At 42.6% G+C, this 21,766-nt stretch overlaps 1 protein-coding gene across 6 annotated transcripts in view; it reads left to right on the top strand.

The window, feature by feature from the left end:
* The window catches only part of THADA (THADA armadillo repeat containing), a 330,983-nt gene that overhangs the window by 212,473 nt on the left and 96,744 nt on the right, over positions 1–21,766 (top strand). For all 6 annotated transcript variants that reach the window (XM_058684278.1, XM_058684279.1, XM_058684280.1 and 3 more), the window contains one exon: positions 19,054–19,169. In XM_058684278.1, coding sequence (XP_058540261.1) covers positions 19,054–19,169 — 116 coding nt within the window. The remainder of the gene's footprint in view (positions 1–19,053; positions 19,170–21,766) is intronic.

Below are 21,766 nucleotides of genomic sequence, written 5' to 3' on the forward strand. Positions count from 1 at the left end.
GTGTCAGAATTCCCTTCCTTTTTATGGCTGAATAGTATTCCATTGTATGGATGTACCACATTCCTTTATTAGTCATTGAGCACTTGGGTTGCTTCCACCTTTTGTTATGAATAGTGTTGCTATGAACATGGGTGTAGGAATATCTCTTTGAGACCCTCCTTTCAGTTCTTTTAAATATATACCTAGAAGTAGAATTGCTGGGTCAATTTTTAATTTTTAATTTTTTGAGGAACTGCAGTACCTTTTTTCCCACAGAAATGTACAGAATCTTAATTTCTGGTTTTAGTTACATAGTAACTTCATTGGGAACCTTGATGGTTGGTTTGTTTCTGGGTCTCATTTTCCTCTAAGATTAAGAACTATTGTGCATAAACTTATACTTTCTTATTGGTATTCCTCCACTATGTCATGGGTACCTTCCCTCTCCACCCACCTGTGCACCCCGGTTCTCTTGAAACAATTAAATTGTCTATGTTTTTCACTGAAATTTTTTGGAAACCTGAGAAAGAGGAAGACCCAGATGGTCATGGAAGGTAACTACCAATTATACGGATCCAATTCCAAATCTCTTTATCTATGGCTTTCTCCTTATTGGAACACTTCACATTCTTCAGAAAATGAGCCTTTCCTTCACCCCACCTTACTTAGATCTTTTATTAACTGAATCCCTAGGTATTATAGTTTACTAGACAGTAGTTTTCATTTGTTTGTATTTTACTTTTTAAAGTGAAATTGATTTACTTTTTATTTAATAAAATTGCATACAACCCATTTAACTTGCTAAATCTGTGCCAAACTAAGAAAAGACTGTTCACAAATTGCCTATCAAATACTGACTTTTCTCTCAGTGAGTATGTATCCTGGAGTGAACAGTGAGATGTGACTTGTAAATATATGGTCCCTTCAGTGTCTCTGGCTGTGCTGAATACAATTCAAGGCAATTCTTACTATACACAGCATTCACCTTAGCCACTGGCTTTAGACCCTGTTCCCACAGAGGGTGTGACTGTATTGTACTTGTATGTTGTCTCCTCAAATAACTCGTAAACTCCTAGGGAGTAGAAATTACCTTAACTTGCACTTTCACTGGGCCAGAAGATGATGCCTTTTCATCTGAGCAAATGTAAATTCTGTTCCACCCCCTGACCAAGCCACAGACCTGAGCCTCTGCTGATCTCCACATTCTCAGTAAATGGAGCCACTGTTCACTCAGTTTTTCAAGATGGAATCTGGGGATCGAGTTTTGATTCTTTCCTTTTCTTTGGCTTGGCACCTAATCCCCAGTATCATTTACTTCTCTACTTTTCATTCTACACCACTATCCTTGTCCAAGCCACCCTCATCTTTCACTTGGACAATTGCATTTGCCTCTCTGCTTATATTCTTGCCCCCTCTATCCACTCTCTATCTAGGGCAGAAGGACTTTTGTAAAACACAGATGAAATTAACTTAATCCCCTGTTTAAAACCCTTTAGTCATTTTCCATCACACTTTAAATAAACCCAGACTTCTTACAATAATTTATAAGCACCAAAATGACCTGACCACCCTGCTTATTAAACCTCATCTCATGTTGCTTTCCTCCTTTCATTTGATGCTAATCTCATGAACCTTCCTCAATACCCCAGCCTGGTCCTGCCCCAGGGCCTTGGTGCATTCTCGTCACTCTGCCTAGAAGGGACATAAGCAGGTTTTCAAGAAACATTGTATTTGCGGAATGAATGAAAGAGTCAGGTTCTTCTTAAGGACAAAGACTATACTAAATGCCACCTCTCAAAAATAGAGAAGATACATGGTATAAGTATATAGATTAAAATGCCTAGTGCAGTGGTTCTCAACTGGGGGCTGTTTTCCTCCACAGGGGACATTTGGCAATGTCTGAAGATACTGTTGGTTTTCATAACTGGCAGTATGTTATCAGCCTCTAGTGGGTAGAGGCCAGAGATACCGGTAAACATCCTGTAATGCACAGGACAGGACCCACAACAAAGAATGACCTGTCTCCAAGTGTCAATAGTGCTGAGATTGGAAAACCTTACTTTAGGCTAATATATTTGAGTTAGGAGAAGTCAGTTTTAGTACCTCTGTTGGGCCTTTAAAGTTCATCACATTACATAAACAGCCTATTTGAATAATACCAGGAAACTTAATCTCCTTGATTAAAGACCACTTTCCCATCCTCAGGGACTGTATGTTATATCTGTAAGAGCAATGCTCTTAGTCCACAAACGTACAAACTGAGATTCCCCTGTTGGTGAACATCTTGCTCAACTTCCTCATAATGCTAGCATGAGCTCAGCCTTTCCATTTGTTCTTCTAATGATAAAATGACCGCTAATCTCCAAAGTTGAAGGCCTTCCCTCTGGATCAAGCGAGAAATCCTCCTCCTCCTCTGCCACTTCAAAGATTTCGGAATAAACTTCTTTTTCATGATAGCTAAGATTCTGCCCATTATGGAGACATGATTTACTCTACTAAGAGTCCACCATTAATTTCAAGAAGATTGGAACTAACCACTGTATTATCTTTTTTAAAAAAAATCAAGAATCTACAGAATTTTAAATACATGCAGACATATGCATACACAAATAAAACTCTAATGTAACATTATTAACAATAGCCAAACAAGGGAGAGAGCCCAAATGCCCACTGACTGATGAATGGATAAAGGAGAAGTGGTGTGATGGGGTGCCTGGGTGGCTCAGTTGGTTGAGCTACCGACTTCGGCTCAGGTCATGATCTTGCGGTTTGTGAGTTCGAGCCCCACATCAGACTCTGTGCTGACAGCTCAGAGCCTGGAACCTGCTTCAGATTCTGTGTCTCCCTCTCTCTCTGCCCCTCCCCCATTCATGCTCTGTCTCTCTCTGTCTCAGAAATAAATAAACATTAAAAAAAAAAGAGAGAAGTGGTATGTATACAGACACACACACACACACACACACACACACACACCACACACACTGGAATATAACTCAGCCATCACAAAGAATGAATTTTTGCCATTTGCAATGATGTGGTTGGAGCTAGAGAGTATTATACTAAGCGAAATAAGTTAGAGAAAGACAAATGCAGTATGATATCACTCATATGTGGAATTTAAAAAACAAAACAGATGAACATATGGGAAGGGGAGGGAAAGAAAGAGAGGGAAACAAACCATAAAAGACTCTTAATCATAGAGAACAAACTGATGGTTGATGGAGGGAGGTGGGTGGGGGATGGGCTAGATGGGTGATGGATACTAAGGAGGGCACTTGTTGGGATGAGCACTGGGTGTTGTATGTAAGTGATGAATCACTGAATTCTGCTCCTGAAACCAGTATTGCACTGTATGTCAATTAACTAGAATTTAAATAAAAATTTGAAATAGGAAGGAAAAAAAGACTACAATTTAAGACCATAAGGCTTTGCTATATAAATATCCAGATATCCATTTTGTGAGACAAAAAGCCCCAGGAAAGATGCTTTGCTTCGCTTCCTTTGAATAAAATGAAAGCAGACTTTCCAGATTTACCCAAGAAATGAAATGGGTTGAAGCTAAAGTATTCGTTAAAGTGTTACCTGATTTGGGTCATTCAGGAAATAGGAAAATAAGAATGTGCTTACTTAGCTTATTTTAAAGTGTTTGCTTCTCCTAGGCAGGACAAATGAGCTGGGAATTGTTCCTCTGGATATGTGAATTTATGGAGCGTGCTCAGTTGGAAAAAGTATCAAGGATAAGCCTCTTGAGACTCATAACTAATAGAACTAATATCTTCAAGGGTCACCAAATGATTCTTCTGAGACACTGAATGGCACAGCTTATTCTTAGATATAAATCACAAAGGTGGAAAATGTAGCTTATGACAAAAAGGGCAAACTTGGTAATAAGTACTCTACTTATACTTCTCAAATGATTACCCTGAGGGGTAATCATTAATTCATCCTTGCCATACACTTGGTCATTATTATGAGCTGTAGTAAGATGATTAGTCAGAAAGCACGGTTTCTGGGAAAATCATCAGAGACCACTAAGAAAAGTATTGCTGAGGAATAATACTGCACGAGGCAGAAGTCCAGTGGCCAAGCAAAAACAACTGCCAAATAAAAAGAATATAAGCAGGTTCCACAAAGGAGTTAAGAAAGCTGCTTAATAATGCAGAACTGGGAGAACATGGATACCCCAGATAGATGGAGAGAGGTGAGGTGAGCTTCCTTTCTACGCCCACACCTAGCGGTGCCTGAAGTGCACCGCAAAATTAAAATCACACATGGGCATGCTGCTAACCATTAATAAGAATGACTAGTTTTTAAAGGTGTAATTACAAAGTACTTTTCACATTAATTATCTTTTAGACTTCATGATAGCCTCATGAGATGAGTTGTATTATCAGCTCCATCTTATAGAATGGGAAACAGAGGCTCAGAGAGTGTAAATAATTTTCCCGAAGTCACCAACTAGACTGCAAAGCCTGTGCTGTTAAGCAGGCCAGGGTTTCTCCACCTCATCCAGCCCCAGCACTACCGACATCTGGGGCTGGATGATTCTTTGTCTTGGGGGACTGCCCTTTGATCTGCTGGATGTTTCACAGCATCTCTCACCTCCACCCACGAGGTGCTGATGGCACCCCGTTCCAGTCGTGGCAACCAAAAAATGTTTCTAGACATTGCCAAATGGCCCACAGGGGTAAAACCACTCCACATTTAGGACCACTGGTCCAAAGTCTCAAGTTTCTCAGCAGAAAGGACATCAAGAGGAATGTCCTGTCGCCCCATTGCAGTCAGTCTCTTAACCGGCCAAGGAGGCTTGTTTGGGGGGGATGGGGAGAGACGCATGACAACTTCTAAACTTGATTCTCATAGCCTTCCAGCAATATAGGGAAAAGGGGCAGGCCAGAGTGGATTGTGGATGGTTACTTAGAGAGAGTGGCTGTCTTGTTCATCCAGTTACTCAACAAATAAACTTACCAGTGCCTGGGAGAATGGTTTCATTGAGACACCAGCGGTTGAGCTGAAGCAGGTTGAGAGGAAAGATCATGAGTTTCCTGGAGATGAGCTTGGGGGATGATAAATTCATGTAGATAACAAGACGCGCTGGTAGGCTAGGAGTAGTGGGCTGAAGGCCCAGGCCACAAACATATTCCCATCTGGAGGACTTGCATTCATTGGTCATTCTACTTTGCAAGCCACCCCATTTGCAAGCAGTCTTGGTGTTTACTTTCACTATTGAGTTAACTGTTGCCTTGAAAGTACTGTTTATCTCAGCCCACATGGTAATTGCCTTAAATTTAAAATCAAATCAACAAACTTTTGCATTCCAGTAAGGCTCTGTAGGAGATAAAACGACATGGTTTACACAGAAAGATAAATAGCAATCAAGGCAACATATCTTAGGTGCCAAATGAGTGGTTCAGATAATACATACTATGGAATGAGAGGATGGAGAAATTGCTCTACCCACAATTCTCAGGGAGAACTTCACAAAAGGGGCTGACTAGCTGAGGCTTAATGGATAAATGGAAATAATACAAAATCTGTATAGTGGACTGGGGATCACACAGCTCCCCACGTAAAAAAGTACCTTTTGATGATTATTTTAATGCCATCTAGTCCCATTATTTTAGAATATGTCTAATAGGAAATTCACGTAGAGGCTCGTCCATGATAATTGTCCACAGTTCATTGTCAGAAAAACCCATAAGCAAAAAGGTTTTTTTGCTCACTCTGAAGTATTAGAGGAGGTTTGTGAGGACTGGTTTCACTGACCCCTTTGCCCTCATTAGATTCAGAGAATCATCCCTCTCTGAACAAAGGTGCCCTCACTGGAAACTGGGCTCAAGATTTGGAGAGACCTTACTGCAGCCTGTCTGTATGGCTTTGGGCATTACACAGTACTCGGCATGATGGTGGGAGGCAGTTATCAACAAGGGCGACAGAGGCTTTGGCTTCTCAAGACACTGCCTGGTTTATTCCACAAATCCCAGCCATCCAGTAGATGTTTACAATTCTGCATAAAATGGATGCAACTGTACTCACTGTGGGAGGTGTTGAATGGCAAATGAGCAAACAAACGAGGTGGAGGGGGAGCCACCCAAACCTCCATTCCTAGGGGCTTAGAAGAATCATTTTTTTCCTTCCTCCATGTGAAAATATAAACAGTTGCTTTATAAACAGTTGTCACTTTTTGACTTATAAAGATTCACAGTCTTTCCCTTTTGTTTACTTTGATGACCTTTGAAATAAGCTGCAACCCAAAGACGCAAAAATTTTTTTTTCCATCTTCATTTTTCATAAAGAGGAGTCTCTGTTACCACAGCTTGCTGGAAGCCAGCAGGCTCCTGAGGCTGGCTGTCACTTGGGTCCAGGCTTGCAGGGCCTTTTGCCCCAAACCCCCTCACTGGGCAGCTCGGAGTAATGTGCGTTACCAGCCTGAGAGCATGCTAAAAGCCAGTTTTCTGTGGGTCAGTTCTTTTTATAAGGCAAATTTTACAGCTGCTCTAAAATCTGGGACATGCAAATTGATATAATAACTTTGTATTTCCTTTGCTCTTGTTTGCCCGAGAGACAGTATTGGAGATAGGACTGCATCTCTCAGGAATGCTGTTCCCCCACCCCTGGTGGCACCTCGCCATGGCCAGCCTTCTCTACCTTCCGTGGCTCTTTCCACTGAGCTGCTCTTCTACCCACACTGGGCACAGATCTGAAAAGTCTGAGAAGAGCAGGAGGAGCCTTGGAAAAGTCCTAACGTCTTGTCTTTCATGCCTTGAAAAGTTCCTTTTCTTTGATTTCTATCTCTTGGTGAGAAATAGCACACAGCCACCTGTCCCAGTTGACGTAGCGTGTGAATTTTCACATTGAGTATGGAGTTAGGGGATACATGATAAAAAGAGTATTATTTAGCTTTTATTGTTCCTGACTCCAGAAATAATGCATTCTTCCTTTGTGGTACTAGGACAGTCCCGTGTCTTAGTGGTGGTGGTAGTTACCCAAATCCGTGCATGGGATGAAACCGCCCCCACACATACACACACGTGAATACATGTAAAATATGGCAAAAGCCGAGTAAGGTGTGTAGTCTAGTTAACAGCAATGTGCCACTGTCAGTATTCTGGTTTTGATGCAGTACTACAGACAGGTGAGACGTCACAGTTGGGGGAAGCTAAGTGAAGGTACACCAACTCTACTCTTTTGGCAACTTGTTATGAAACTGTAATTATTTCAAAATGAATTGTTTAAAAAGTAATGCATTCTTACTGTAAAACATTCTAAATTCCAGAAACATGCAACATTGATTGTAAACAATCCCACCCTCGCCGTTAATAATTTGGCATCAGTAAAAATAGGACCATGCTATTTTTTGCAGCTTGCTTTCTCATTTACCAGTATGTCTTGGAGATAATTTCATGTCTGTCATATAAATTTATAGCTTAAAAAAAAAAATGCCCATAGGGCATCTGAGTGGCTCAGTCGGTTCAGCGTCCGACTCTCGGTTTTGGCTCAGGTCATGAACTCGTAGGTTTGAGCCCTGCATCGGGCTCTGCACTGACAGCACAGAGCCTGCTCGGGATTCTCTCTCTCTCTCCCTCTGTCTCTGCTCCTCCCCCACCTATGCTGTCTCTGTCTATAAATAAATAAATAAATAAATAAATAAATAAATGCTTAAAAAAACGTTTGTATACCTTGACTCTATATGATGAGATACCTGTAGTAGTATTCCATAATTTTTTCAACTGGTCTTGTATTGGTTGTTTCTGAATTTTCCCATTGCAGTCAGTGCTGCCAAAGATCATCCTTGGGCGTCTTTATCTTTGCCCATACCTCTAAGTGTTCTTGTGAAATAAATTCCTAGAAGTGGGTATTGCAAGACTGAGAAAGCAGCATGTTTTACATTTTGATAGCAACGGCCAGACTTCCAAGTTGCCGCTTTGTCCATCTCCGAGGGTTACCATTTGTATGGAATATATCATATGTGCAACAAAATGGCCCTGCTGGCTACCCCCAACATGTCTGTGACCAATTTATACTCCCTGCAGTGATGAATGAGAGTGGCCATTTCCTTACCCAGTTACTAAGTGGGTCCTACCCACTTAACAAAATTTTCTGTGCAAATCAGTTGTTTTTTTTTTAAGTATTGTTTTAGTTGCACTTCCTTAAACATTAATGAAATGAAACATTTCTTCATGTGTTTATTGGCTATTTGTATTTCGTCTGTGAATTGCTTGTTTATATTCCTTGCTAAATATTTGCAGTTCCCAAAGAGTGTGCCAAAGTGCTGTGGGATATTTTAAATTTTTGTGAGAAGCCCAATGATACTTGCCATCTGTGAGTTACTATAGGAGCTACCAGCTTGCAGTAACATACAGTTATCAACCTTAGCTCACGTTGTACTCCTTTTGATGATGCCATATATCTTTGCAAAGTTGAGTATTTGATAGTTGCTGTGGTAAAAACAAGTACCATGGGAAGGTCAGTGTGGAATAGGAATGAGGGTGACGGAGTCCAGTGACTCCAAGTCTTGGGAAGTTAGGAAGTATCCAACAGGCACACACATCTCATTAGTAAGTAATTGTGGTTATTAAAGAATGAAATCAAAATATTTTTTCTTTCAACTTATGTGTATTATTTTTTCAAACAGTTTCGCAGTTGTTAGGGCATAAATACTTCCTAGGTTGTTTGGACCTAACTACTTAATAAATGGAACTGTTCGATATTTCTTTTGGCCTGGAGGCACCATGAAAAAATTATTGAGGTGTAAGGGTGCTATGAATGGAGAAAGCTTGTAATTCCCAGCCATATTTCATTCCATGACTTTCATTTCTGTTACTGGTTTGCAAGAGGTTTGTTCCTTGAAGGAATTAGCAAATGTTTTGCCCCTTATTTTTTTGGTTTTGAATATTGCTATTAATTTTTGCTGTCCCAGAGATTTCGGTTGTTACATTGACATATTTATACATCTTTTTTTTTTTTTTTTTTTTTAGTTTGTGGCTTTGTGTTCGTTCTTAGAAAGCCCATTTTTTACCAGAAGATTATAAAATATTTTCCTGTTTTCTTCTAGCACTTTTGTAGTTTCTTTTTTTACATTTGATTAGTTTCTCCATCTAGAATTTATTTCAGTGCAAGGTAGGGACCCAACTGTATTATTTCCCTAAGATCTAGTTGGTTGTCTTAATACCCTTTGTTGAATACATTAGTCTCTTCACTACTGTTTATAGTGGTTTTTTTAATGTTTATTTATTTATTTTGAGAGAGTGTGTGTGCGCTCAAGCGTGTACACATAAATGGGGGAGGGGCAGAGAGAGAGAGAGAGAGAGAGAGAGAGAGAGAGAGAGTCCCAAACAGCCTCCCCTGTCAGCACAGAGCCCAACTCGGGGCTCAAACTCACAAACCGTGAGATCATGACCTGAGCCGAAATCAAGAGTCGGATGCCCAAACAATTGAGCCACCCAGGCACCCCTCTTCACTATTGTTTAAATGTCACTTTTACCATCTTCTGGACTCCCTTCTCTCCCTTCCAGTGCTTAGTGCTCTGTCTTAGAATTTATGCATTTTATTTGTTAATATACGTAACTTCTTGTACTACATCATAAGCTTTTTATACTTATTTCATCTCTGTGACCTATAGCTGCTTTCTCTTTACCTTCTTCTCTCCTAAAGCCTTTTTCTAAAACTTATATTTAAATATACACAAATGTAGTTAGGATAATATAATGAACCTCATGTACCCGTCACTCAACTTCAACATTTATTGATTTATGACTAATTTTTTTTCATTTATTCCACCACCTCCTTCCTTCCTCCTTTCTCCTTTCTTCCTTCCTCCTTCCTGTATTGCTGAAGTAAACTGTCTTGACTGAACAAATTATCCTTATTATTTTTCATCAGCAAGCTTTGGTACATCAAAGAGATCCTTATTTATCTCAGTATTGTTGTTAAGGAAACTCAAGAGTTGAAGATCCAGATAGATAGAAGAGATAAATCAGCAAGCATAATAAAGCTTCTCCTAAATAAGTTAAACTGGGATATCTTTTACAAAAAAATAATTTGTAATTTAAAACATTTTATCCAGGGTACCTGGCTGACTCAGTCGGTTAAGCATCCGACTTCGGCTCAGGTCATGATCTCACAGTTTGTGGGTTCAAGCCCTGCATCGGGTTCTGTGCTGACAGCTCAGAGCCTGGAGCCTGCTTCAGATTCTGTGTCTCCCTCTCTCTCTCTGCCCCTCCCCCACTCACGCTCTGTCTCTCTTTCTCTCTCAAAAATAAATAAACATCGGGGTACCTGGCTGGCTCAGTCGGTCGAGCATCCTACTTCAGCTCAGGTCATGATCTCACTGTTCGTGAGTTTGAGTCCTGCATTGGGCTCTGTGCTGACAGCTCAGAGCCTGGAGCCTGCTTCAGATTCTGTATCTCCCTCTCTCTCCACTCCTTTCCAACTTGTACTCTGTCTCTCTCTCTCTCTCTCTCTCTCTCAAAAATAAACAGTAAAAAAATTTTTTAAATAAATACAAAATTTAAAAATAAATAAACATTAAACAACAAACAAACAAACAAACAAACAAATAATTAAAACATTTTATCCATACCTTTACAGAAATGTATCTTATGTTCCAAAGTTAGGAACTCTTTGGTTAGAACAGATATTATTATATCAATGGAAATTGTTAATACTTTACATGTAAACTTTTGTAAGTGAGGTTAAGACTGAATACCTTTGATTTCACTTTCTTTTTTTTTTTAATGTTTATTTATTTCTTTTTGAGAGAGAGACAAAGAGAGAGCAAGCACAAGCAGGGGAGGGGCAGAAAAAGAGGGAGAGAAAGAATCCCAAGCAGGCTCCGTGCTATCAGCACAGAGGCTGATGTGGGTTCGAACTCACGAATCGTGAGATCATGACCTGAGCTGAGATCAAGAGTCAGATGTATAACTGACTGAGCCACTCAAGTGCCCCTGACATCACTTTCTCAACCTCACTCTTACCCAGTAGCTCAGGGCCCCTGACACTTCTTCTGGGTGAGGGGACTCTTATTTGCATTGTAAAATTTGGAGCACCAGGCCAAAGATGATCTAAGACAAATGAATACTCACTCTCTCATTAATACTGTGTATTTCTCCCACCCCTTTGTGTGGGGAGAGTTTAGAAAGTCATTTTTAGCACTCCAGCTGCTGCTCTGAACATAGGCTGTGCTCCTGCCACCCCTGGAAGGGAGGCATGCTACAGTTCCAACTCACTAAATGCTCCATTCATGGAGCCCCTCTCTACACCAGACAAAGCTCCATATCCTTGGGGCCCAGGGACTATGAAGAACAGGGCACAGTCCTTGCCTTCAAAGAGCTATACTCCAGGAAAGGAAATTGTGGATTGATAACTATGATGACAGGATTAAAATTTTTTTAAAAAATCAAATTAAATAAGCCGTTGGGCACTGAGTAGGAAAAGAATATGTCTTGGGTCAGAGAGGGGGGTGGTGGTTGATGAAACCTGAGGAAGGTTTTATGGAGGAGGTGATGTTAGCTGGGCCTTACAGTTTGAATGGAATTTCAGTAGGCAGAGTTGGAGAGGGTGGTGGGGGGAGAAATAGAAGGAACATCCTGGACAGAAAAGCATTTGTAAGTTGTCAGGAATGGGAAATTGTCCCATTCAGCTACAAAATAGATAGACGAAGTGGAGGAAATAGGAGGTAAAAACAGAAAAGTAAGTCGAGACTTCAGTGCCCAGCAAATTCTTCAGGCAATTGGAAGTCATTGAGAGATTTTGAACTTGGGAGTGATACAGTCAGGGCTTTAAGAAGTTTCTCTGTAGTCAAGTGTAAAATAAGTTTTGGAGGCAGAGACCAGTGAGTTGTTTTCATCTTCCAGGTGTAAGATCTTTGGTTCCTGAACTAGAACAAGGGGAGTGTTCACAGAAAGGAGGGAATGAATTGACACACGAAGTGACTTTCAGACCCCTACAGACTTTGTGTGTGTGTACATATTAGTCCTTAAAGATATTCATGGCCTGTTTCCTGTGATTCTCTTCCCCAAGCCAGTGTCAACTAGGAAGTAATTACACATCACAGTTAGCACCCTTTTTCTGACAGCAGCAACAGCCAAGTGTCACCTTTTGGGAACTTCCCGAGACCTTCCTAAGGATTTGTCCTCATCTGATAAATAGGTTGAGGTTTGGAGGAGTAACCACTTGAAATGCTTCCTGGCCTGCCCTCTACGATTGGTGGGTAACTATGGGTGGCACTTGCCCACCAAGCCCTTTCTTGTAGGGGTGACCAGGCTGAGTAGCTGAAGTGTCCCATGGTCATGCCTCCCCGTCGATTGGGCTGTCAGTAAAAAGGACAATACGCTGAGCCCTGTACAGATGCCATGGGTGGGTCCATACTCCCAGTAAGCACCGTGCCCTGCACTGTGGAAATCAGAAGATAAGAAGGGTGTTCCTAAGAAGCCTGTGGTCTGGTTATGGATACGATTTAATAGACCTGAAGCAGGAAACAATTAAATCCTAAACCTCATTGTAGTGATTAAAAAAGATACAGAAGTTGGAGAACTGTCTCTTGCTTTCCCATCTCCTACCCGCCCACACACACACCCCACACCCACATACAAATGCAGTCTACCTTTTAAATAATTTTTCTCTTTCTCCACATTTGTATGATTAAGCATGTTTCTGTGAATTAGAAAGTTTAGATTCCTTTCTCAGCCATCCCCCCTTCTCACACCCTCCCCCTTTCAGTCTGACTCAAAGCCATAAAATACTCCTGCCTGCCTGCTTTTCCTTCTGTTTGTATGAATTAAGTCGACAGGATAAATATTCACATTCCCAACTACAGGCTGCAACAATGTTTGCCTGTTCTGCCCAGTGAGTCGAGAGAGAAAAAGGGGGCCTGACATCACCCTATACTGTACATTCCCGGCATAGATCATTTATTCAAGTCCCTGAAAAAATACAGATGTTTTACCAGCCGAAATAAAATCCTGTGTAAACACTGAGCTTGGAAAAATGTGGCTCTGACTTAGCCGTGGGGGTTGGGGCAATACAGAGAGAAGGCAAGGCAAAATGGCAGATACAGAAATTTTATACTTGGCTGAATGTGATAGGGGCAAAAGTGTTCTCCCAAAGTCTGCATGCTGCAAAAGAATAGGATTTGTGGTTAAGAAAATATAGTTGCAAAAGTGGATACAGGTGCTGATCTTCCAAGTCTGGGATGGTGAATGATTACGATACATTCAGCTCATTTATATCTGACCTCTGAAATGAACATCTCTTTTCTCTTTGGAGTTGTCCTTTTTCACAGCCTGCCTAACCTGGTCCTGTTATTGCTGGATCCTGCTGTTTCTGGAGCTCAGCTGCTGTTGATTTTATAAGGGGGAAAATTGCCTGGAAGCCATGCTTGGTGAAGAGGAAAACCCATCTCGGCGTTGCATTCCCAAACAGCCATATATCATCTTGATCTTGTCTAACACAAGTCACTATTTTAGTCTAGCAGCATAAACCAGACATACTTTACTGGTGCAGTGCAAGTTTTTTCAGAGATCTGCCTCATGACTCTTTTTAGGCCTGTGGCACTTATTCAAAGAGTATTACATTCGCTCCTGTGGAGTCACTTTTAAGATTCAAAGCTGCCCAAATGGACCCAGTGCTTCATACAGATGCTTGGGGGCTCCCCCGAGTCTCTCTGTGTTTAGAGTAGGCATGGGGGTTGGCAAGGAGTAACTGCTTCCAGGTTCTCCAGATTCCTCTTTGGTTCTCCCGGAGTTTCTCGGGGCTTGCATCTCAAGGGCAAGGACACTAGCCTGCTGCCAGCTGCTTCCTGGCCTCCCGTCCTGAGGGCATCTTCTGGCCAGTCCCACTGCCTGCGATAGTCCTGGGTGGTGCTGCTGGTTTGCCCTTGGTTGTTTGCGTGCGCTTTCTGTCTTTCTGACTGGGTTACAACCATCTCAAGTCGGCAAAGCTTCCTCCTGCTTCTTTTGCCAAAGACACCTCTTCCTCCACTCTAGTCTTTTTTTTCTAAGGGCCTGCAGAAGCTAGAGGCAACCCACTGGCCTTTGTCCCAGGGTGGTCATTAATAGAGCTCCTTTTCACTCTCAAAAGAATTCGTGCTTTCCAAGATAAATTACCCTGACTAGAGCAATCATCAAGTGGATATTCCTAACCCAACTCATGAGATCCCTTTTCCTCATTCCCAGACCTGCCACGGGATATTATTCCCTTGTGAGCCCCGTTGTGGAGGATGGCTCTCCATCACCGGCTGCCTGAGTTGAGGCTCTTTTCTGACCTGCAACTCCATGTCTAACACCAAGTTGCCAAGTACTGCTTCTTCAGCTTCCAAAATGTCTCTCAAATGTATCCTTTCCTCTCCTTTCCACTCCTTTTACCATCCGGACCGGGGCTCTCACAAAATCAGAGTCCTATCAGCACCAGGCAGATAAGTGAATGAAGGGAGACGAGGATAAACACACGGCCCTCCGAGTCCAATCCTTTGTTTTGAAACTTTTGAAAGAAGTCTGAGCTCAGTAAATATTTTATTTTCCTCTTGTTTCTCCAAAAGTTAAAAAGAAAGAAAGAAAGAAAGAAAGAAAGAAAGAAAGAAAGAAAGAAAGAAAAAGAAAAGAAAGAAAGAAAAGAAAAGAAAAAAGGCACATGAGCAGTGATAAATGACACTGACACTCCACCTTAGGCCCACGAATAATAGGCAGTCGTGGGTGTGACAGTGAACTGGACCCCCGCAGGTGACTGTTGACCCCCAGGTCTTCTGATTTTTCAAAAGAAGTTGGAAATCAGAATGATTCTGATGTGAAATCTCCCAGTTCGTAAATGACGGGCTAAAACTACCCTGTAGGTCAAAGAAAACACCTGCAGCTGCTTTGAGCCCACCCACCATCCTTGGCTCTCAGTATCTGGTTTTGACCCTCACCACCTCTAGCCTAGACTAATAGTAATCTTGGTCATCCTACCCCTTCTAGTTCCAGGCTCCACACTGCCCTGGTCTTTCCTTTCCAAATGACACATCTAATTATTTGAGCACTGTTTCTAAAGCGGCCTTTGCCACCTACAGAACAGAGGACGCATCCCTTGCTGGTGCATTTAAGATCCTCCTCATTCTGACCTGACTCCTCTTTCCAGCTGTGTCTTCTGTCACCCCACACACCGCTGACTATGCCCTCGCCACACACAATTACTTGCTGTTCCCTGAGCAGTCCTGATGCTTTCCTTCCATTCATAGGTTTTTTAAAGAACAATTATAGGGGCGCCTGGGTGGCTCAGTCGGTTAAGCGTCCGACTTCAGCTCAGGTCACGATCTCGCGGTCCGTGAGTTCGAGCCCCGCGTCGGGCTCTGGGCTGACGGCTCAGAGCCTGGAGCCTGCTTCCGATTCTGTCTCCGTCTCTCTCTGCCCCTCCCCTGTTCATGCTCTGTCTCTCTCTGTCTCAAAAATAAATAAACGTTAAAAAAAGAAAGAAAGAAAGAAAGAAAGAAAGAAAGAAAGAAAGAAAGAAAGAAAGAAAGAAAGAAAGAAAGAAAGAAAGAACAATTATAGATTTCCAGAAAAACTGAGCAGGTAGTACAGAGAGTGCCCATATCTTCCTTTCCTCTCCAGTTTTCTCCTGTTATTAATATTTAACGTTGGAGTGGTATGTGTGTTACCATTAGTGACACATTATTTTTAACTGAAGTCCATAATTCACGTTAAAGTTTATTCTTTTTGTTGGCAATACTGATATTTTAATACCCTTTCAGATTTTTTTTTATAATTGAGTTTCCTCTGCTTGCACGGTCTTCCCCAGATTCTGGCAAGATTTGCTTTAAGGCCAAATAGGAATATCACTTGTTTTGCAAAGCCTTCTCTGACTATTTTTGGAATGGGGGCTGGAAGGGAGGGAGCAAACAGGAAAAGGGAGAGAACTAACATTTTTATCATGTGCCTAATGTGTCAAGTAGTAGTATATATTCCTTTGAGTCTTTCTGCAGATACTATTATACAGTGTTTCACTGAGGAAGCAGAGGTTAGGTAAGTTGCCCAAAGCCCCACGGCTAGTAACTGGGTGGACACCCATGTCCACCTGGCTCCAGAGCCTGTACTCCTCCCACAGGGCTGCATTTCCCCGCCCTGATCTGGCCTCCCTGCTCTCCCTACTGCAGTGAGGGGTGCAGTGTTGTTCAGCTCTGTCTTCTCCTCACACGTGTTTGCAGCAACTCACCAAACCCAAGGAAATGTGTCACAAAGGCAGAGTCCGTATGGGAAGAGGCACCACATACCGGCGTCAGTTCAGCAGACGTTTGTTCAGTTCCTGCTCTGCACCGGACTTGGTGGAGGGTGAGGCCAAGCATAAGAGGAAGGTGATGGCGATGCTGTGTGCAGGTCATAAAATTGCGACCAGGCAGTCAGGGAAGCTATGGATTTTCCGTTTATCTGTGACTAGGATGTAAGCTGCGGGGAGCAGGCATTCATTTGTTATGTGCAGAGGCTCCTAGGACAGTGCCTAGTAGTAATTGTTGTTTAAATATTTGTGACAAGTTTGGGCCACCTGAAGTGACACTACACTTCTTAGACTGCTCATGTGCATTCAGTGGGTCACACAGCTTCGCTTTCTCTTTGGGTTCAGTGCAGTCCTATATCATAGGCTGTTTGCAAATTGTCCCAGGCCTGGGCCAGACTGTACTCCTGGCCTGGAAGTTCTCCTGAACCAGAACTTTCAGAGAAGGAGGAAGGAGGAGGAATCGCTTTGCCCCCACCGTCTTTTCAGATCCTGGGACCTGCCTGGTGCTCCTGGACCTGACCTTGGACCGTAGTTCCAGAGGCCCAGCCTCACTTCTGGACTTCACCCCAAACGATGGCCTCATTTTGCTTGAACAAATTAAAACAAACCCTCTAAATGTCATGTGAAGGTAGCTGTGTGTTCAAATATAGTCATTAATTTTCTTAAAGAAAAAAAAAAATGATCTCAAATACAGTAACTTGTTTCAGACATTTGTTTACAAAACTTTTCTCCCCTCTCCCTGTCTTCTGCTCTCCCTCTCCTTCCCTGCCCGGTTTTCCCTTGACTTCTGTGACCCTGTCTTTCACTTCTCTGGCCCTGTCTCTCCTACATGCTTCTTTCCACCGCGGTTCTTTTAAGTGTACCTCCCTCTGCAGTTGTCCCATGTAAATAGATCACTCTCCGTTCCTGGTGAATAACCAGGATCACAATTGTTGTCTGGGTTGTGCCCAAGGTGACAGAATTGATGGACCTGGAGGCTGATTTTCATAAACCAGAGCTATGAAGCGTTTCAAAAACAGCCTTGTTTTTGCCAAGTAAGGTGAGCAAATATAGGACTAAGTTTAAACATCCATCAGGAGTTATTTTTGAGGTGATTGCTTCTAAATGAGAGGCATTCGAAAATCTCACAGCTTTCTTTACAAGTAAATTCCACAGTCATGTATTTTGCTGGTGTCTGCTGATTAATTACGATCCTGTGACACCATGAAAAACCCTGGTGGTTGGTTGTGTGCAGCTGTGGAGAAAAGTAAAGCAAGGCCCAGTGAGTTTGCCAACTCCTTCAGGATAGTGCGGATTCAGGCAGAGGGAGGTGTTTTTTTTTTCTGGCAGTCACCACAGAAGAACAGAAGCCCCAGCCAGACCCATTTCTCCAGACTTCTCGACGGGCGGTTTGTATCCCTGCGGGGGTGTGGTGAAGTAGTGATACTTGATCTGTTGCCTCTGAATAACAGATCCATTATTAGAGGAAGCATTTTCAAGTCTCCACATCGGGATTGTGTGCCTTCTCCTATACGATTACTTGTGTTTAGACGACAAAAAGAAAAAAAAAATAGTAGTTACATATAGTAAAGTAATCACAGTGTATTTTGATTCTTTAACCAAAGGTGCTCTGCATGTGTTTGTTGTTGGTAATTGCAGACGTCTGACCCAGGAAAACTGCCAGCTCACTCCCATTTAGGGGTCTGATGATTCTGGATCTCTTTTATCTTGGCCTCTTCCTTTTTCTCATTATTCCCTTCCATATTTAACTTTCACTTAATGCTCCTCGTTGGCAGGAGACAAAAAGTTGAATCTTGTTGCTTAGGAAGTCATCTGTAGCTCTGGTGAAGGACACAATAGGGAAAGAAAACAGACTAATTATTAAAATAGACTTTCAAAGTTCTCAGTGTGTTTATCCATACTTGTGTTGCTCCGCCCACCTCCCCCCCACCCCCCCTTGATTTCGGTAATGGGGCTGAAGGGTTTCTGTGACATGCGTCGTTCTCCTTGGCACTGGCTGAGGTCAGAGGATCTCTCTCTCTGCTGCAGGTGCAGGTTTGTGCTCCTCGCAGTGTCGTTGATGTCATCACTGAGCATGAATCCACAACATGCTTACGTAAGCTGCGTGCACACGCACACAGTCATGGGTCTGCTGGATCTGTGGCCTTCATTCTGAATAGAAGCCACCTAGAGATACAACAGGACTTGTCTTTCTCTGCTCAATTCTAATATGTAATGTCACGTAGAGTGAGAATAGAATGCGTCTGCCTTGGTGCCTCCATTCTGGACATCTCCGTGGAGAACTGCTAAAAATAAAATCTAAACAGTTTACAAACATCACTACCCTGTGCTTGCAAAGGCAGGCATCATTGTGGCCTGCTTCTTTGGCCAAGACTGTTCTGATAAACCCAGCACATGAGCCAGTTTGGACTGTGAGACCGTTGATTTTTCCCTCTTCGGCAAGACTTTGATTTTGAAAAGGTACATTTTTTTCATATGAGACCACTAACATAGAGCAAGTCGTTTGCCTTTCTTTGCTAAAATCAATGTATAGGTTTTCTGTAGCTAGTAAGCTCTTGGATCAAATAGCTGGTCCCTGAATAGTCCCCTTTGCTTGGAATTGTGCAGGGAACCCGGGGCATAGGCCGGGATCGAGGACATAGGGTTCTTACCAGTTGCTGTGTCTTCCCACACCAACGTGGTTTTCTGCAAAGAAACCAGAGCTGTGTTCTGCAGGTGTCTGTTTTCTTTGAGGGGAATATTTTGAGGAAACCTAACAGGGAGGAACTGAGCATTTAGGAAAAATATATTTTCACAGCAGGATATTGCTTTTTCTCTTTTTTGGTTTAGGTTTTCCATTTGTTACAAGCCTTCTCAGACTCCAAATACAGACTGAATACATACTTTCAGCAGGAGCTGGCTGACGTTGCTGTTTGTACCAGAGCCAAACTCTGGCTGGCCGAGAGGTATGTTAAAACCCCACATGAGCGAGGAGTTATCAGGGGTTAGGAATACATTGGAGAATTGCTGTTTCTAGTTGTGGGAGTTTTAAAAGTCGTTGGCATGAGTTTTATAAACTTATTGGAGTATTTATCTTTTTAGAACTTTGGGTTGTGGTAAAGAAAGAAAAATATTTTCCTGACAATTTTTCTGAAACTGCTCTATGGCCGGGGGGCATGTAATATGGCTTTTTATCTGTCCACCAATCAGCTTGTTTCTATTAATACCTGCCATGTGCCCAAGCCTGTGTCAGATGTTATGGCAATGAAAGGCAATAACTGACTAAATCATGTGGTACAAACTCTTAGGCGCCATGGCAATTCATAGATTAAAGATTGGGGTAAGACTTGAATAGGTACGGGGAGACCATTAGGGTGTGAATAAGAAAAAGACGTGGAAGTTGCCTCTTGTAAGGTAGGTAGTAGAATAGCTTGAATTTTGAGTAATCAAGGCAAAGGAGTGTGGATACATTTATTTTTTCACTCTGGCCATTGTCAATTTATTGTGGAACTTAGAACATTTACTATGTGAAAGATGGAACAAAAAGAATTTCTCATTTAATATGCAGGGAGTCCTCTCTATAACATTGTGTTCAAATCTGTGTCTGTAAGACTCTGATGTTGGTAGGAGAGTGTTACTGCAAGGACCGCCCCCCCCCCCCCGCCCCCCAACTGTGTCCTCTGTAAGCTCCAACACACTGGGTCCAGCAGAGGCCCACATGCTACCACAGTCCATGCTGGAGTGTCTTGCATTTGGTTAGGAATCAGTGCATTGGTTGTCTAACATAGAAACCTTTTTTGTTTTTCAAAAACGAACTTTTGTTCCCTTTTGTTGGCTCCCTACCTTTTGGAGGCAGGAAACGGGTATAGTATGACGCCCAAAAGTCAGTGTAATCCAACAAAGTCTATTGAACACAGGCTGTAGCCTGTGGCCTTTGTGTTAGGAGATGGAAGGGACGCAGATATAGAAGAACTAGCTCTGACTTCAAGGAACTCACATCCAGGAGGTAAGGTAATAATTTGCATCCATATGACAAGGGTAATAAGAAATGTATGTAATAAGCACAGGAGTAGCCCAGAGGAGGGACGGGGAAGGGCCTTCAACAGATGAGTAGAATTTTACCAAGTGGCCGGGGCAGGGAGGGCATTCCGGGCTCGAGTAATATCAGAGTCAAGAACATGACTGCGTGAAATGGCAAGGCGACGATGGAGAACTATAAAGGGAGCTCTTCTGGAACCTAGTAGAAGGTACACGAGACCGTGGAAATACGTGGAGGCCACTCGGCGAAAGCTCCTAAAGGAAACCTTTAGGCAAAAGGGAGCCCCTGAAGAATTTCTCAGTGTGTAGATGTGTGAGTCTCCATGTCTGTCTAAATACCTATAGCTTTGGATGGGGATATTGATGGGGAAATTCTCTCATGTCTGAAATGCCAGTAAAGTGATGGTTACCTCTTATTTTTAGACCAGTTTTTGTTTTCTCTCTTTTATGTACAGAGAGCGAGTTGATTGACCATAAACTGCCTCTGAGCCTAGTATCGTTTGCTTTTCATGTGGCTTTTAGGTAACTCCCCTAAGCTGCCTTTTTTGGGAGAATAGGGAATTATAATCACATTTGTGCTCTCATCTGTTTATCAGTTAGCAGGCCAGGTCCTCCTAGCTGTTGTTTCTGGGGATCCGGAAGTCAGGGCTCTCCAGGAACCATCCTATGGAAATCTCTGTTTCCATCCAGGAACGCCCCAAGAGAGAACCTGAATCTCCTATTCTTCAAGTGCTATAAAAGAGTTTCTGCCCCCTTAGCCTGCTACCCTTTCATGGCTGTCATAAAAAATCATCATCTGCTGGCTTCCTGAGCCCATTCCTTCTTGTTGGGTGGGAAGGAGCAGATGGTGTAACAGGCCAGCATTTGAATGGACCTTCGTGCTGTGCAGTCAGTGCCTAAAGATGGGTGACCAAGCTGCCTTCAGCCTCCTCTTCAGCTGGAGAGGACACTGTGGCCTCTTTAACTTTCCCTCTGGTCCCTGTTGCAGTTTTCTATTTAGGTTTTTCAGCATCATCACTCCCCCCCCCCCCACCCCCCCCACACACATGCACTTTCTCTGATTTTTCTCCATGACATTCCAGCCCTAAAAAACAAAAGCATGAATCACCGCAGTTCACTGCGTTTCCACCTTCCTTGCTGAGAGTCTAGGAAAGCCGCTTTTATGTTTCTAGTACAGTCAACTCTTTATTATCCAAGTGTGAACTTTATACTTTGTGGGTGGTCTGTAGGTGGTTCCTAACACCAGGCTTCCTCTTGCTCCCAACACACTTTTACCGTATTAATCAGGATGTGTTCAGAGCCTGAAATAAAGTTTGGGAGGAAAGCACACTGCCAGAGCACAATTCATTCCAGGGCTGTGTATCAGTTTTTCTGTATTATCCACCCCATTGACATGATAACCTTGAGGTCCCCAAATAGAAAAGTGTAGAATTGAATGTAAGTGATGAAGCTTCAGCCTGCCCCGTGAGACACACCTGCCTTGTCCCTGAGGTCCTTTGAGAGTGTTGCTGTGGGAAGCTGTGTG

The sequence above is a fragment of the Neofelis nebulosa genome, chromosome 9 (genome assembly GCF_028018385.1).
Source record: "Neofelis nebulosa isolate mNeoNeb1 chromosome 9, mNeoNeb1.pri, whole genome shotgun sequence".
NCBI lineage: Eukaryota > Metazoa > Chordata > Mammalia > Carnivora > Felidae > Neofelis > Neofelis nebulosa.